Below are 16,737 nucleotides of genomic sequence, written 5' to 3'. Positions count from 1 at the left end.
TTTTAACTAATAACAAACAAATTATTGTATTTTTCTTGTACATACTGAATACAGCATTCAAACATTCACAGTGTAGGTTGGAATAAGTATGTGAACCTAGGCTAATTATGTCAACAAACGCTAATTAGATTCAGGAGCTGGCAAACCTGGCATCCAATTAATGAAACAAGATTGAAGGTGTGGGTTTGAGCTACTTTGACTTATAAAAAGCACTGTAACATTTTGAGTTTGCGATTCACAAGAAGCATCTGGATAAAGCTGGAAAGGATTACAAAGTTATCTCGAAGAGCTTAGATATTCATCAGTCCACAGTTAGACAAATTATCTATAACTGGAGAAGATTTAGGACTATGAGTACTCTCCCTAGAACTTCCCATCCAGCCAAGATGACTCAAGAAGGTACATCACAGAATTCACAGTGAGGTAAAAAAAGAACCCTAGTGACAGCTAATGAGAAAATATTTTGTGGACTGATGAAACTAATGTTGAATTGTTTGGGAAGAACATGCAGCACTTAATATGGCATAAAAAGTGTACCGCATACCAGCATGAAAACATCATCCCAGCGGCAATGTACGGTGGAGGGAGCATCAAGATTTGAGGCTGCATTACTGCAAGATAACCTACAAGATGTCAGGGTGGCTGTGCCCCAGCTGAAGCTCACCAGAAGTTGGGTGATGCAGCAGAACAATAACCCTAAACATCAAAGTAAATCCACTAAAGTATGGCTTCATAAAAAGAAAATTCACCTTTTGGAGTGGCCCAGTCAGAGCTCAGACCATAACCCCATAGAGATGCTGTAGGATGACCTCAATAGAGCCGTTCACACCAGACATCCTAAGAATATGGCAGAGCTGAAGCAGTTCTGTAAAGAAGAATGGTTTAAAATCCCTTCTGAACATTGTGCTCCTTTAATCCGCAGCTACTGGAAACACTTGGTTGAGGTTATTACTGCCCAAGGAGGATTAACTAGTTATTAAATCCAAGGGTTCACTTACTTTTTCCACAGCACTGTGAATGTTTAATGTGATGTATCCAATAAATATTATAATTGTTTGTGTGTTGTTAGCTTAAGCACATTGTGTTTTTCTATACTTGTGAATTTGATAAAGATGGGATCACATTTTATGTACAATTAATTCAGAAAATAAGCTAATTCCAAATGGTTCTCTTACTTTTTCTTGCCACTGTATCTACAAATCATCTAAACTAGCCAGACCAGCATCTGTCCTACTACATGCTCTGTAAGCATTTACTCATCTGTTTTGTTTACCGACTCAGCTTTCCTGTGGTCTGCGATCGAGCAGATGTCAGAAAACTGTGGATTAATTTACTGTACATGCAGTAAGCATTTCCAGACAGTAAAGCTGTGATTCTTTCTGAATGTATCGGTGAATTTACAAGTAGGTAAATCAACCAAGACATCTTAAAAATCCTGCAAAATCCACACAAAATTCAACCATGGACCCATACAGACTTTAAAAGCATTTTTATTCTACCATTTCAGAATATTTCACATTGTTTGTACAAACTAAAGCATATAAAAAGTGTCTCCTTATAAAAAAAAGCACATCTGATTTCATGCCGCAAGGTTACTACATCAGTCTCTCAACCAATCAATGATCCTGCAGAGATGAGAAGAGATGTGTTCCACACATCATCTAGTGGGTTTTCCACTCTCATGAACATCCATCCTAATGACAAAAGACAAAGTGAGTAAACACAAAATGACTGATCCTACTGATTAATGTGATAGCAGGGCACATGATTAGACAAACAAGAGTTCAACACACCCATTTTCCTCTTTCAGATTTTGATAAAGCTCGGCCTTGTTATTCACAGAATTCAGTCTTCCTGCAAATTCCTGATGCTTTCTGGAGTTGGCCTGGGTGATTCTATTGGTCCAAAGGCTAAGTAGAGAGACAGGACCTGAAAAAGAAGAGACCTTATCTGACTACTTATCATAAATCACTAACAAATGGATATGATTGCCTGCCATATTCTGACTGTGCACCATGCAATGGTCATGCAAATGGCTTTTTCGTTCACTCGGACACATGGGTGATGATTACACGGATCTTTCTGACTAAGAACATCAAAGTGTCTTTGCTGACCCTAAAAAATTATGTTGTGCTGATGACTTAAGAGGCTTTTCCACTTCACGGTACAACTCGACTCAACTTGACTCTGCTCGCTTTTTTGGGGTTTTCCACTGTGGATAGTACCTGGTACCTGACACTTTTTTTAGTACCACCTCGGTCGAGGTTCCAAGCCAATACTAAATGTGATGTCAAAACTCTGCAGGTCACTGATTGGTCAGGGAGCATCGTCACTACCAGCGTCACTGGATTTCCGACACGCAACATCAACCCGCTAATTTTAAAGTTAGCAACAGCGAATGGTATCATTTGTTCACGCGACTTTTGAATTGTGAAAAAAGAAATGGCTGTGTGCAAAACCATGCCATGTTCAATAAACGAGGAACCCTCTGAACCTCTGGAACCTCCGTCTGGTCCCTGGACGGGATACGGAAGATCTAGCTGGCCTACAACCTGCTGTCGTAGACACGATCAACCAAGCCAGAGCAGACGGTCCACTCGCTAGCGAAGGAAGTGTCTCAGCTGTTGGACGCACATGGCTACCAACGGTCCTACCAACAGTTTAGGAAAAAGTTATAATTTTTTTTTAAAGTGACTACAGAACCATCAAGGAAAAGTGGAAGTGGTTCAACCACATGGATGCCATCTAAACCGGCAAGCAATGGGAAGGAAAGTGCCCTGGACTCAGCCACAATGGAGGATGGTACGTTTTGTTACATTAACTCTATATTCTGCATGAAAGCTTCACTTTATTTAGTTGATCAGCTACTAGAAGCTTGCTTCTAAAACAACCAGGCCAATTAAACTGTTACACTTGTGTAAAGTCACCATGCAACAACCGTTTTTTTTTTTAGTAGCTAACAGCTAACGGATGTGTTATTGTTTTGGTCAGTTTGAGTCATGTTTAAGATGATGTCATGGATATGATGCAGTGCAACTTGGCCGATCAGCCTATAATTTGACCTACGTTGAGATGGCACGAAACTGCAGTGGAAATGCAAGCTCAGAAACGTAAAGCGAGTAGAGTTGAGGTGAGTTGAACCGTAACGTGCAGTGGAAAAGTGCCATTAGGCAGCTGATGCTTCTATCTAAGAGTCTCAATCAAGGGTGTGATTAGTAAAAACATCATTGAGGTCCTCAAAAGGTCCCTCAGTATGCACTCAGTGCCCACAAACATAAGTGTTTGTTTGTTAGCTTGTGTGATGTATGTGATACTGTGATATTGTCACACTACAGTGACTATCTTGAAATGCAAACCATTTCCTATTGTTATTACTCTTCCATGTTGTTCTTTGACCATATAAAAGCTAAATACAGTTTACTTGGCTGTAAATATAATCACCTCCAATTGGTCAATGACACATGGCAGCCGCATGAAGATAAATCATGTGCTATTGGGGCCGTTAACATTTTCGGATGCAAGCTTGGCAAGCAGAGCAGCTTTCAGTGCTGCATGTGTTCTCACATTGAAAATAAACTGGGAAAAATGTACCATGTAAAACGGCTTTTAGAAGGTGTAACATATTCTCGAGCATTACCAAAAATTATATATTTCCTGTTCAACTTTGCATTGTTAAAAGAATAATGTTAAAATCTGTAAAATGATCCAATGTAAATGTCTAAATCATCTATACATATATAACACGAGATATGCTTGATTTCCCTTCAAAAACACAGAATTGTGAACCTTTAGATTTATCTGGAGGCTGCTGCTCCTCAGTGGCCAAGCGAGGTTTCTTGTTCAGGGGCTCTGGAGAGTCTGGCGAATCTTTGATGATCTCACATTCACTCTGTTCATCCTTCTCACGCTCTATCACCGCCTTCAGCCTGGAGATGAAATAGCATTTGTTCCATCAGAATCGTAGACAAAGACGAGGACATTAATAAAGAAATCGAAAATATCTGTGGCCTGTTAAATGCACTTTAAAGTACTTAAAATATTTTTAAATGTCACATTACATGTCTTGTCTTAATGTTCCAAGTAAAGTTTGTTACATGTTAATTATTTTTGTACATTTGTACTGTGGCTAGCACCTCTCAGAGTCTGTGGTCCAGCTCTTCTCCTCTGGGTCTTTTCCATTTTTCTCAGTTTTGTCCATTTTGTCCTCTTTGTCCTCCCTTTTCCGTCCTCTTTTTTTCCTCTCCTCCTCCTCGGGGGGTTTGCTTCGGCAGGCACCGATACAGTCCAGCACACGCTGATGCCTCTCACTGGTGCCCACATGTGTCTTAACCAGCATCTCCAGCTCGTTCCACATGATCCGATACTGCTCGTCACTACACACAAACAAAAACAGATAAAGTGACACACATTCTATTATGTGTTTTTCCAAATACAGGAATCTAGGAATGTTAGTGGCTCACACACACACACACACACACACACACACACACACACACACACACAGTGTGTATTCTTACCGTTTGGGTCCTTTTCCTCTGGAGCCCACTGTTGATATTGGCAAAGGGTCACTCTTCCTTTCCATATCAACAAGATTATAGACTGTCTTCTGACAGGTCAGCACATCTTCCTCTGTTAGAGTGTCCTTCACTATGAGGTTAGCTAACGGCACCACCTGGAACAAACAGAAGTTACGAAACAACTACTCATACTCTACTGTTATTTAAAAAAAAATTAAATAACAGTAATTGAATTCATAGGCAGGTACAATTTATATTTGTCTCTGCAACACTTATTTCAAGCATAAGCTTTTAGATGAAAATTTTAAAAACGTAATTTCATTGAAGAAAAGGAGAACAACTCTAAACAAGTAAATAAATAATTAGATGGTGTATCTCACCGCCTGCATGTTGAAGATCGTTGTTTGAGAGATGATCATTGGCCAGTACCGCGTGTGTCGTTCTAGTTGGGCTTTGGCTCTCTCGACTGGAGTTCTGCCTACTGTATCCACCATTGTGTCTGGGAACGGAGTCAGACGATTCTCTCGCATAAACTCTCCAAAGTCCTACAGACAGCGATTAACTGCAAATTTACTATACAGCCTGGCACAGGAAATATAAATGCTTCTCTAAAAAGTTTGGTTAATGTTTTCTTGTGCCCCTTTGTTTTGAGCACAAGTGTATGTTTTTACTAAACATTTTCCAAAACCATGTCATGTGATTATGAACGCATATAGCTTTAGCCTTAAGTATTATTGCATGAATGCAGAATGGTACATCTATCTTTAAATCATAATAGAGTTGCTATGAGTGTCTTTTACTGATTCATATGGATTCCATTCATACATTAAGGTAGAGAGCAGATTATTTAAGAATATTCTTCTTGCAGCTGATACAGGCATACAGCTCTACTGCAGTGACAGCTCCAGAACTGTCTATAAATGTATACAAATACCTGAGACCACATGGAAATGATCGACAAACCATATATTTACAAAATGTCTCTTCAGTCATATATTTATGCTTTAAACAGAGTTTGTAAAGCTAATATCCTACTGTGGTATGGTATGATGTCCAATACTATTCTCAGAACATATTTAGAAAAAGAACTGAACTAGTGCAACTCTAGCTTCCTGGGTGAGTTCTATAACTTAGTGGAAATGGACATGAAGAATAATACTTTAAGAAGTAAACATAAGTGAATCAATCATATTTCCGTTAAGCTAAATGTTGTATTGGATGTTGAGAATTTGTATTACCCATGATTTTATGTTTTGATGTGTTGACATAAAACATGCAGTTAACGTAAACAATAATGATCTGTGATCCCTGTGTGGGAAGGGTTTAGGAGGTCAGTTTTTTCAAAAGGTCAAAGCTGAGAGGTAAGGCAGTGCTGGCTGAGCTTACAGTAATGCGGTAGTCGGTCACTCTTCCCCCGCAGCCTTCGCTGATGGAGGGCGGGTCTTCCAGTGTGGATCGAGTGCTGTTCAGCACATGCAGAAAGATCTCCCCTCCGTGACTGCTCAACATGTGACTAATGATCTTTGACCCTGACTTGCGGGGCTGCTCTAGCAGCACAGAGCGCCCTGAAAAGACAACAGAAATAAGGATAGGAGACAACAGAGGTTACATTTTTATGCTTTCATTTAACAGCTTTTCTCTCCATTACTGGAGCAAAGAAATACCATCTCTGGTGAGAATATAGGAAGTGACTCTTAAAGTCAACATGAAACGAAGTTCATTAGCCATTTTACTCTAATAATGCGATATAAGCTGGATATTTAATTTAAAAGAGTCCATTTTATGCAAATTTACAGGTTCATAATTTTTTTTTCCTGGCCTACTAAAATAGGTTTACATGCTTTAATGTTCAAAAAATTAATAATTTGTCTCACGCTGTACTTTTATTTTCCCCGCTCTTCATACTCTAGCTCAAACACTCTGATTTACCTCCTGTCTCTTTAAAGCCTCCTTTTCCGAAAAGCCCAGTCTGCTCTGATTGGTCAGCTGGCCTAGTCTGTTGTGATTGGTCAACAGTTTAGAGCGTGTTTCGGAAATGTAACGCCCCTCACCACAACCAGGTTTCAGCTCCCGAGTCTTCCTGGGCAGCTCTGTAAACACTCCTGTAACTATGGTAACAGTGGCGTCAGTTTCTGCAATACCAGCTCTTGGCCGAGATAATGAATGTTTGGAAGAACAGGCTGATAGACCAAAACCACCTTCGGAAGCAAGACTTGAGCAGGACATTACACAGAGGTACGTTTTTATTTTGTAGCTCTCTTACATATCAGATGTTATAACTGTGTAATTCCTCTACATCACAGTAACAACGGTAGTGTAACTCAGGACCAAGTACACTGTTGATTATTGTGAACCTAACAAAGCTTCAAGTAAAATAAACGTAGTGCATCTAAGTTAGTCATCTTTTGCTGGAATGGGTGAAGCCAAACTTTTGACGCCTGAGATATGAACAGAGAACAGAGGCTTACTACCGTTTGGACATTACCGGCAGTATTAGAGAGTTAGTGAGCAAGTTAGCTGTGGACTACCGTGGATAGTGGCCATAACATTGCAGCTTGCAATTATATAATACTCTGGAGATTGACAATTTTGTTACACAGTTTTGGGTAAAAGCAGGCCCACAGCTGAATAGTAAACCCTTACCAAAACAATAACATACACAGCAAGTTAGCCGAGCACTACCGCGGATTGCAGACATAAAAATAAAGTTTGTAAAAATAAATCCAAGTCAACACTAGCAAAACTATTTCAACACAATAACATTATCTAACAGGTTAGCAAAGGCCTACAGCTGTGCACTGGATGTACACCGTAGCCACAACATAAATCTACATTTGTTCTTTTGGTAGCAGATAAATCCACAAATAAATCTAGCATACATACAGGTTGTGATCCTGAAGCACCAGATTGTCCCAACAAAGTGGGAACTGTGCCATCTTTCAGGAGTAACCGACTTGAAAATCTGGCATTGGTTGTGGTTGTACTGCTGAGGACTAGTGGTAAAAATGTATTTGAACCACTGGTTCTTCAATTCATCTGTCTTTGGAAGTCCAAAAAATCTAGCCTGGAACTTGAACGTATCTATCAGGAATTATTTGATCATGAAAAGTGGTCTGAAAAGAGGGTTTGAAAAATTAGCGGGCTTTGTGAAAAAAGGAAGTGGTTTCAAAGGCAAAGCTATAACATTCTGATGAAAGATTATGCTGATTTTGTTTTTCTTTAGAATAGGACAGGGAATGATTATTAAAGTAAATGAGTTGCATTTTGATTTTAAGTTGACTTTAAAATGTTCACATCAGTTAATTTTGCAAGTACCGTTCAACAGGAAGTTAGTGAGGCAGGAAGATGGTCTGCTGTTGACGTCAACAGGAGAAATACGATAGGCCCCTGTGCAGTAATGCAGCTCTGCCAAAACAATTATTACACAAATTTAAATTACAAACCATATCAGTAACATGAAATGAAAAGCTGAGGACATTGTTCCACAGTTCCAAGCACTCACCGACACTGTTGGTACGTGGAGTGCACCATTTGAGTGTGACTGTTTCCTTCAGGCCACTGTCTCTGCTAGTGCTGCCAGCCATGTGCAAATCACCTGCACACAAAACAAACAGAGACAAACCGCAATAACAGTAATCATACAGGTATGAAATGTTATGATACAGAGTTAATTACGACAGAATCTTCATTTTTGTGTGATCTGTCCCTTTAAGAGCAATTGCTTTGATCTAATTTCCATCTGCTTTATATAATGAAATGAAGGTTGTGTTGAACTATTGATTGAAAGAGGGACTGATAACACTCACCACTCTTGATGAATTCCATATGAGCATCCCGATGGTGCAATAGCTCAACATCATAATTTGCTGAAGTGTTAGCATGCTGCTCCTCCTTCTCACATACAGGGAAAAACACACAGACACACAAAAACACACACATATACATCAGCAGCTAGGACTCTACACTACAACACACCACAATCTACTGCTGCTTTCATGTCTGAGGAGCACAGCTTGCAACATAACGGTGTTCTCGATCTAATTTCCATGAAGACCTCTGAAACTTCCAGCTGGATCATATGCTGTGGAGATCAGATGCTTTGAAGCTACAAATGGAGCTTACACACATTAAACACAAGAGGAGAGGAGAAGGATCAGGAGACTCTGTGGAGAAGGACGTTTCATCCCTGGGGTCACCGTAATGTCCTCAAACACAAACACCCTAACACTAGTGTGCAGGGAACCTGGGCTTTGAGTTACAAAAACACAAGCGACCAATGAAACACACTTTACATTCGGCCACACACAGCTAGGGTAAGAGACATCACCCAGGAGGAGAAAGCGAGAGAGTAAGAGTAAAAGCAAGAGAGTAGAGGGAGAGATTGCCCCATCAGAGAGGTCAGGGGGCTAACAGGGGATCTAGAGGTTCGACTGTCCATCCAGCTAAGAGCTAATCAGAAAGATCTGCAATCTGCAAACCAACCATTATATGTCTGTTAAAGTCAACATGAAAAGACATTCACAACCCATTTTATTTTCGTAATGTGACGTTGTTCAGAATATTCAGTAACATTTTATGAAAGATAACAAAAAGAAAGCTTTTCCATCTTTTGCTTGTTGAATTATTTTCAATAAGGACTAAGTTTCAAGAAAGTAAATAAGGAAAATTCTAATTTCATGTTGACTTTAATTAAATAATACAATTTGGAACATTTTCACAAGTGTTACCCAGCTTTATTTATTCTTATGTTAAAGCTTTTAAAAGGAGTGCATCATAATTGAATGACAGCTCTTTAAAAGCTCCTCTTTATTATCAGAGATTAGCCAGAGCTGGATGAGGGGTTTTGATCTGGAATAGTAATAGTAACTCTGATGAAGTACTGACCTGCTCACAGACATTTAATGTAGGCTAGCAAAACAAACAATAAACCATGAAAACAGCAGCTGTGTAAGAAACTGATATAGTCATCCAAGTGAAGAAGAGAGGCAGAGAGAGACTGGCAAAGAGGAAGGTTTCTGACAGCGAGTCTGACCTTCATAGGGATGTTGGTGATGGTGGTGGAGGCCAAATCAAAGTGCTGCTGAACCAGCACATTCAGTTTAGATGCCAGATAGCGTCCAGCACGTACACTGTGAACATCACTGCTCAACACTGACGAGAGCTGCAACATGCACACAAAGCAGAAAGACACATACAAACAAATTTAGGATATAAACCGTAATATAGATAATGTTGCATGACAGGTGCAACATAGAATGCATCACAGGTGGCACCTCATGAAATTGGTTGAGAGGATGTCCAGAGTGTGCAAAGCGGTAATCTAATTAAAGAGTGGCTACTAGGGAGAAGCCAAAAAAGATAGTTTTCATTTGTTTAAACTTTTTGGTACTTCAGACCTTTGTTTTGTTGGAGAAGAAAAACTAGCTTCAAACCATGTGACCCACAATTGTCTTTCGAACATTAAAAATGTGTAAAAGGTAATAATTTACAAATGGTGCCAACGTAACCCTACGATTAGATGGGCTTAAATATAAAGATTCCAAAAGAAACTTTTGTTCAAAACCAAAAATCTAAAAGGATATTGTGTAGGGCTTGGAAACGTAATGCATTAATTTCTGCGATTAATAATCTCTAAACTGTTTAACGCATTAAAAATGAACGCGATTAATGAAGTATCTGTTTACTTTGTTGCTAAAATTAGCATATATACATTTCCAGGATGTACACGGGTAACTTGACCGCAAACCCTGTACAGAAATGATTGTGTGGAGCAGTGCACGCCAATTAATTGTCCCAGACATGATAAACATGGGAGCGAATTTACTGTATGGAGAATGGAGACTTCACCCGCAAGTGGTGAGCCAGGTTTGGGAGAAATACGGACAAGCTGCCTAATCTCTTCTCATAGCCTGAAAACATTCACTCACTGTTTTTGAATAAAAATAAATAAATAAAAAGAAATCATTAAAGAAATACATTACTAATAAATAATAATACATTATATAGTAATAATGCTAATAATTATTATACAATCATATATTTCTATAATAATTTCTTAACCTAACATTATTATTATTGCAATAATATAATATTCAAGTTGACTGGGTTTCAAAAAAATTATGATGAAAAATGAACTGACCCATTCACAAATTGGACAAACATTATTATTATTATTTATTTTTTTTTTTAACAAAGCAGACAGCTGCAATGTGATTGTGATGCTTTCCCCCACCCCATCTGTTTCACGCTTTTATTTATTTATTTTGGTTCTTTTTAGAGGAATCAAGTGTGAACACCCTGTCTAGAACAGTATTTCTGGTCGGCAGTAAAGCGCAAAACATGGTTTAATTTAGGTTTAAAGGAATCATGCATGTTTTTTGATTTATGTTTGTCATATCGCAGTTCAAATTGCAATCACATCTTTTTTTTATTGCAATTAGATTTTTTTGGACCAAATCTTTCAGCCTTAACGGCAGCTAGAGAAAATAATAGTTTAAACTATTGATCAAAGTTTGATCCAAAAAAGTCCACCTTTTGCCCAAATTTTAATTACAGCATGGTCCACTTTTATCAAAGATTTATACATGCAGTAATGTGTCTAATGAACTATAATTTTATATATATATATATATATATATATATATATATATATATATATATATGATGACTAACCAATTTCTTGCAAGTTCTTTGAGACAAAGAATAAAGTAAATATATTGATGATCTTATTTTAATGTAGCATGTACTATGATTAATCGTGATAACAGCCCTTATATTAAGTTTTGGAGTTATAAAGTTTATGAAGTCACCCTCAACTGACAACTGTTATGAGCAACATGGCATAAAAATGCATTAAGCCTCAATAATTCGCTGTAACTACAAGAACGTGCAAAATGATTGACAGGCAGAAAGTGTCATTGTCTGCAGACACATTTTTGTTTGTTGTTTACAGAGTCTAGACACTTATTTCACTAATATCTCTCAGGGAGTAGGAAAATTTTTTGCACACCTTTCCATGAAACAAATTGCTTCCAGCACCTATTTTGACTTTTATCATCAATTATATTTATCTTTGTTTAAAAAAAATATAGATTTAAAAAATCCAGACTGCTGCAGGTTATACACAATGTTTGATGTATTCAAGAGCTGTGTGTTGGCATGGAAAATGTAAATTTAGAGGCAAATTTCTGCTAAATTTCAGCTAAATTTGAGATTAGTCACATTAACGGAAACAACATGATTTATAGTTTGTAATTTATATAATGAGCTGACAGCCCTAAAAAGTAGAAATACATGAATAATAGTGAATTATGAATAATCCTTGAATAAAGCTCTGCATGTAGGTGCACTGAACGCTGTTATCAGAAAAGCTTGAGCCGCACTACGTAAAATGCGGAAGCAGTTGTTTGCACAAGACTTTTACCTCTTTCTTTTTGCGGTCTGAGACCAGAGTGTCATCGCCCTGTGGGTAGATGTGGACCAGCACAAACTCACACTGCTGAATAGGCATCAGTCTGCACAGGTCAAACAGGTCATACACCAAAAGGAGAACCCAGAAATACGAGCATGTTAATACCATGCGAATCAAAGTGAAACTTCCTCACTCTACTTGATATCATAACTGACCGATCAGATCCTGCAGCCAGTTTATTCTGCTCCTGAATGGTTTCCAGCACACAGTCCTCCAGCATTCTGACATGAGTGTCACTGAAAGGAGAGACAAAGTCTTTTACAAATAGAGCAAAGTCAGAAAACTTTACTGAAATGTAACTTTAATAGACTTTTTTTCATTATCTGGTGAAAATGAGAGCAGTGCTTGTTGCTGCTATACTGTTATGGTTTTGTGGGTGGTTGCCGGGTGTAGCATTGTGGCAGCTAAGGTGTTCAAAGTGTTTTTTAGCACATTGCTATGCAGTTTAGGGTGTTATGGGTTTTTGCTTATTGCCCTAAGTCAAATAAGCCCACTCCCAAGTCTCTGATATTCTGGTCTGTACACCTACCTGTATATGGCACGGGAATTTTCTTCCATGCAATTCTATGTAATTTTTCAACATTTATTTAGGTGAAACTTTAGGGTTAATGATCTGGGACTGTACAGCTACGCAGACAATGTCACCTTTGTGCAAGACATTTAATGGCAGGTTACTCCTGAAGTTTCATCCCGACATCCACTTTAACGTATGTCGCTCCGGATATAAAGCTGCTGTTAAATGATAAGTACCCTATGTACTGTTTTAATTGTACTCACCTTTTGGCATTAGTGAGACAGATAATGCGCCCCCTATTGGCCACTCTTTCAGCCATGTCCATCAGAGAAGTACGGGCCTCGTGCTGGTATTCTGTGATTTTACACAGCGATTCCACTGCGGCCACCAGTCCATGCAGCACACTGCAGCATTCAGGATCCTCACGAGGGTTTGGAGGCCCAACAGCTGCCAATGCAGCCATCAACTAACAAAACACCACAAACATTTAAACACATGTCCTGCACAATGCTAAGATTACTCTTGTAGAAGCAGGGGGTTTGGAATGGATATGTATAATGAGATGCACTTTACCTCTTGTGTGTTCTGGTTTTCCTGCTTCCAGCTGTTCAGGATGTGAACCTCAGAATCACTCACAATGTAATTAACCTGAGAGACAACACATACGTGTAAGCAGAGTCACTAATAACTGTGCATTAAAGGGATAGTTCACACAAAAATGAAAATTCTGTCATGGTTTACTCACCATCATGATGTTTCAAATTCACATGACTTTGTTTCTTCCATGGAACACAACAAAATATGTTAGGCAGCATGTTAGCCTCAGTCCCCATTCACATTTACAGTATCTTTTTCCATAAAATGAAACTGAATGGTGACTACGGCTGTCAGTCCCTAACATTCTGCCTGACGTCTACATTTCTGCTACATGGAATAAAGAAAGTTAAATCAGTTTGAAGCAGTACGAATGTGAGTAAATTATAACAGTATTTTTGGTTGAATTAGCCATTTAAGCAGCCACAAGGGATTTTAGATGACACTTACTAGTTTCCTGGAGGGGTAAATGTCATAGAGAATCCGGCAGTACTCCATGGAGCACTCAATAGCACACGTCCAGAGAGATTTGGAGACCGGAGCCAGAGGAATCACACCATGTGAGCGGCTTTTGGTCAGCATGTCACACTCGATCAGTTGCCGGCTGGACTCTGCCATGTACGGGCAGTGATCGACCACAAAGGCCGTTTTGTGTGAAACTGAGAACATCCTCATCTTAAAGGACCTGCAGCATAGAGACTGGGGGAAATAAAATAGGTGAAATAAATATACAGCTTCTTGGGTTCATCCCAATGAGAGGTATAAGGGTAGTTGACATGAAAAACTTTTAGAAATTAGACATGTCCTGTGTACTTCACATTCATTATACATTTAAATAAATGTTAACCTAGCTTAATTTTGATATTGATAAAAAAATAAATAAATAAATAAAAAAGCTAAAGGATATGATACATGTGTGTCCACTAACTAAATTAAAGCTGTCAACAACAGATCTGACCCCCATGCAATTAGTGTGCAGGCTTAGAGGCTTTTGCACAAACAATGTTAGAATGTGAGGGATATCGTACCCGAACTTACAAAAACACGTTATATTAAACTATGCAGACTAAAATAAAGCATTCATGTTCTGACATAGGAACATTTGCTTATAAAACAGTAATAATGAACATTTCTTCGACGTAAACAAAAACCAACAGTAAATTACACACGGGTTGTAAATAAAAAAAAAATATATAGATTTTTAGAAAGAATTTAAGAAAAGAACAAGTTGGGGGTCTTAAGGTATTATCACCTGTGTGTCACAGAAAAACAGCTAGCGTTAATCTGCAAGCATCGTCTGATAGTCTTCCATCTGCGGTAAACAAGAAAATCACTCGCTTACACAAACTGCGACTGGAAAATTCAAAAGAAACAAACAATACAACTGATTGGACGCGATCTTAAAACGGAACTGGGGTAAAGGGGTAAACAAGCTAACCTTATCTGACAGTGACAGCGCAGGGGGCAAAATACGCCGTTACTCGTGTCCGTCAGTCAAATATCGCCCTGTGAACTCATACATACTCATAAACGGTCCTGGGGCAAAATGGCATTCTGGAAACTCGCCTACTGATGAACAATACTAATTTCAGATTCACAATGGAAAAAAGGTGTTAAATATATGTGCATTTCCTTATTTTTAAGAGTAAATAAATTGAATAAATGTACTATGAGTAACATAATCAAATTAGATTTGTGTGTCATTTTATTGTATATATATATATATATATATATATATATATATATATATATATATATATATATATATATATATATATATATATATATACACACACTGGCAGCCAAAAGTTTGGAATAATGTACAGATTTTGCTGTTTCGGATGGAAATTGGTACTTTAATCACCAAAGTGGCATTCAAATGATCACAAATTATAGTCAGCGCATTACAGATGAAAAAAAACAGCACCATCACTATTTGAAAAAAGTTATTTTTGATCAAAACTAGACAGGCCCCATTTCCAGCAGCCATCACTCCAACAACTTTTCCTTGAGTAATCATGCTAAATTGTTAATTTGGTGCTAGAAAATCACTTGCCATTATATCAAACACAGTTGAAAGTTATTTGGTTTGTTAAATGAAGCTTAACATTGTCTTTGTGTTTATTTTTTAGTTGCCACAGTATGCAATAGACTGGCATGTCTTAAGGTTAATATTGGGTCAAAAATGACAAAAAAATAAACATCTTTCTCTAGAATCTTGTCCGTCAATCCTTGTTTTGAAGAGTGAAGGCTTTACAATGCTTGAAAATGCCAAAACAAAACTGAAGATTTCATACAAAGATGTACACTACAGTCTTCAAAGATAAAGGACAACTGGCTCTAACAAGGACAGAAAGAGATGTGGAAGGGCAGATTTACAACTAAACAAGAGGATAAGAACATCAGTGTCTCTAGTTTGAGAAATAGATGCCTCACATGTCCTCCGCTGACAGCTTCATTGATTTCTACCCGCTCAACACCATTTTCATGCACAACAGTAAAGAGAAGACTCAAGAGTGCAGCCTTATGGAAAGAATTGCAAAGAAAAAGCCACTTTTGAAACAGAAAAACAAAAACAAAAGGTTAGAGTGGGCAAAGAAACACAGACATTGGACAACAGATAATTAGAAAAGAGTGTTATGGATCTTAACCCCATTGAGCTTTTGTTGGATCAGCTAGAAGTGTGGGGTGAAATGTCACCTGAGTATCTGGACAAACTGACAGCTAGAATGTCAAGGATCTGCAAAGCTGTCATTGATGCAGGTGGTGGATTTTTTTGATGAGAACAATTTGAATTAGTTTCAAAAGTTCAGATTTTTTTTAAAAATTGTAATAGTAATTTTTCACGTAAATAACGTCCAGACTATACATTGTGATCAGTTGAAAGCCACTTTGGTGAATAAAAGTACTAATTTCTTTCCATAGGAGCAAAATCTGTACATTATTCCAAACTTTTGGCCACCAATGTGTGCCACCTATTTAACAGATTTGTGTAAAATATTATTGCAAATCAAGGTAACAATTGGTTCTTATGAGAGAGTTTGCATTCTTTGTCATAACCATAACACAGTAATCTCAAGCTCCTCATTTTTATAAAATGGAGTAGAACTATTAAGTTGTCATTAGAAAAGGCTTACTGCTGTACTACTGGTACATAATAGTTTAATAGTCTAATTTCTGAGAAACTTACACTATTGTTTTTCCCCTCAAAAGTAAAAAAGCCCAATTTATTTATTTTTTACCAACCTGTGCATGAAAGAACATTACAAATTATATTGTATTCTTCAGGTTTAGTTAAATCTGGTCTCAGATAACTTTGTGAAAAGTTCTAAAAATGTATTAAGTAAAGTCCAGTAGTACTCTCAATTAGATTAGTCGTATATGTTGAGAAAAATAAGAATTTAATGTCAACTAGACTTTTTTCATAGTTGTTAAAACTTAAATAAATCAAGTTTAACCATCATGCATTTAAGTTGAATTTTTAAATGTTAATTAATTGATAAAGTGAGTTGAGTCAACTAACTGAATGTTTGTTTTAACTTAACGATTAATGTCTGCCAAACTTAAAGTCATTTCAACAACATCACGTGACTAAATCAAGAAATGTCAACAAATACTTTTTTTTAAGACAATTTGATTTA

At 37.7% G+C, this 16,737-nt stretch overlaps 1 protein-coding gene across 2 annotated transcripts; it reads right to left on the bottom strand.

Moving 5' to 3' along the window:
* Positions 1 to 1,482: 1,482 nt before the first annotated feature.
* LOC127637826 (integrator complex subunit 13-like) lies at positions 1,483 to 14,587 on the bottom strand. 2 transcript variants are annotated; one of them, XM_052119121.1, is made up of 18 exons: positions 14,535 to 14,587; positions 14,349 to 14,408; positions 13,547 to 13,795; positions 13,076 to 13,150; positions 12,766 to 12,968; positions 12,144 to 12,224; positions 11,941 to 12,031; positions 9,550 to 9,678; positions 8,324 to 8,408; positions 8,020 to 8,112; positions 7,833 to 7,922; positions 5,904 to 6,082; positions 4,898 to 5,062; positions 4,518 to 4,672; positions 4,134 to 4,373; positions 3,787 to 3,926; positions 1,794 to 1,929; positions 1,483 to 1,694 (listed from the first exon to the last, which is right to left on the bottom strand). In XM_052119121.1, exons 3-18 carry the CDS (start codon positions 13,769 to 13,771, stop codon positions 1,658 to 1,660), a joined length of 2,124 nt encoding a protein of 707 aa, XP_051975081.1. In that variant the 5' UTR covers positions 13,772 to 13,795; positions 14,349 to 14,408; positions 14,535 to 14,587; the 3' UTR covers positions 1,483 to 1,657. The 2 variants fall into 2 exon arrangements, with proteins under 2 accessions (XP_051975081.1, XP_051975082.1); XM_052119122.1 differs by lacking the exons at positions 14,349 to 14,408; positions 14,535 to 14,587 and adding an exon at positions 13,248 to 13,426 and having other exon boundaries at positions 13,547 to 13,676.
* Between the last annotated feature and the right edge of the window lie 2,150 nt (positions 14,588 to 16,737).

The sequence above is a fragment of the Xyrauchen texanus genome, chromosome 45 (assembly GCF_025860055.1).
Source record: "Xyrauchen texanus isolate HMW12.3.18 chromosome 45, RBS_HiC_50CHRs, whole genome shotgun sequence".
NCBI classification, from domain to species: Eukaryota; Metazoa; Chordata; class Actinopteri; order Cypriniformes; family Catostomidae; genus Xyrauchen; species Xyrauchen texanus.
Note: the sequence above shows the minus strand (reverse complement) of the source record. Positions and strands in the feature narration are given on the sequence as shown.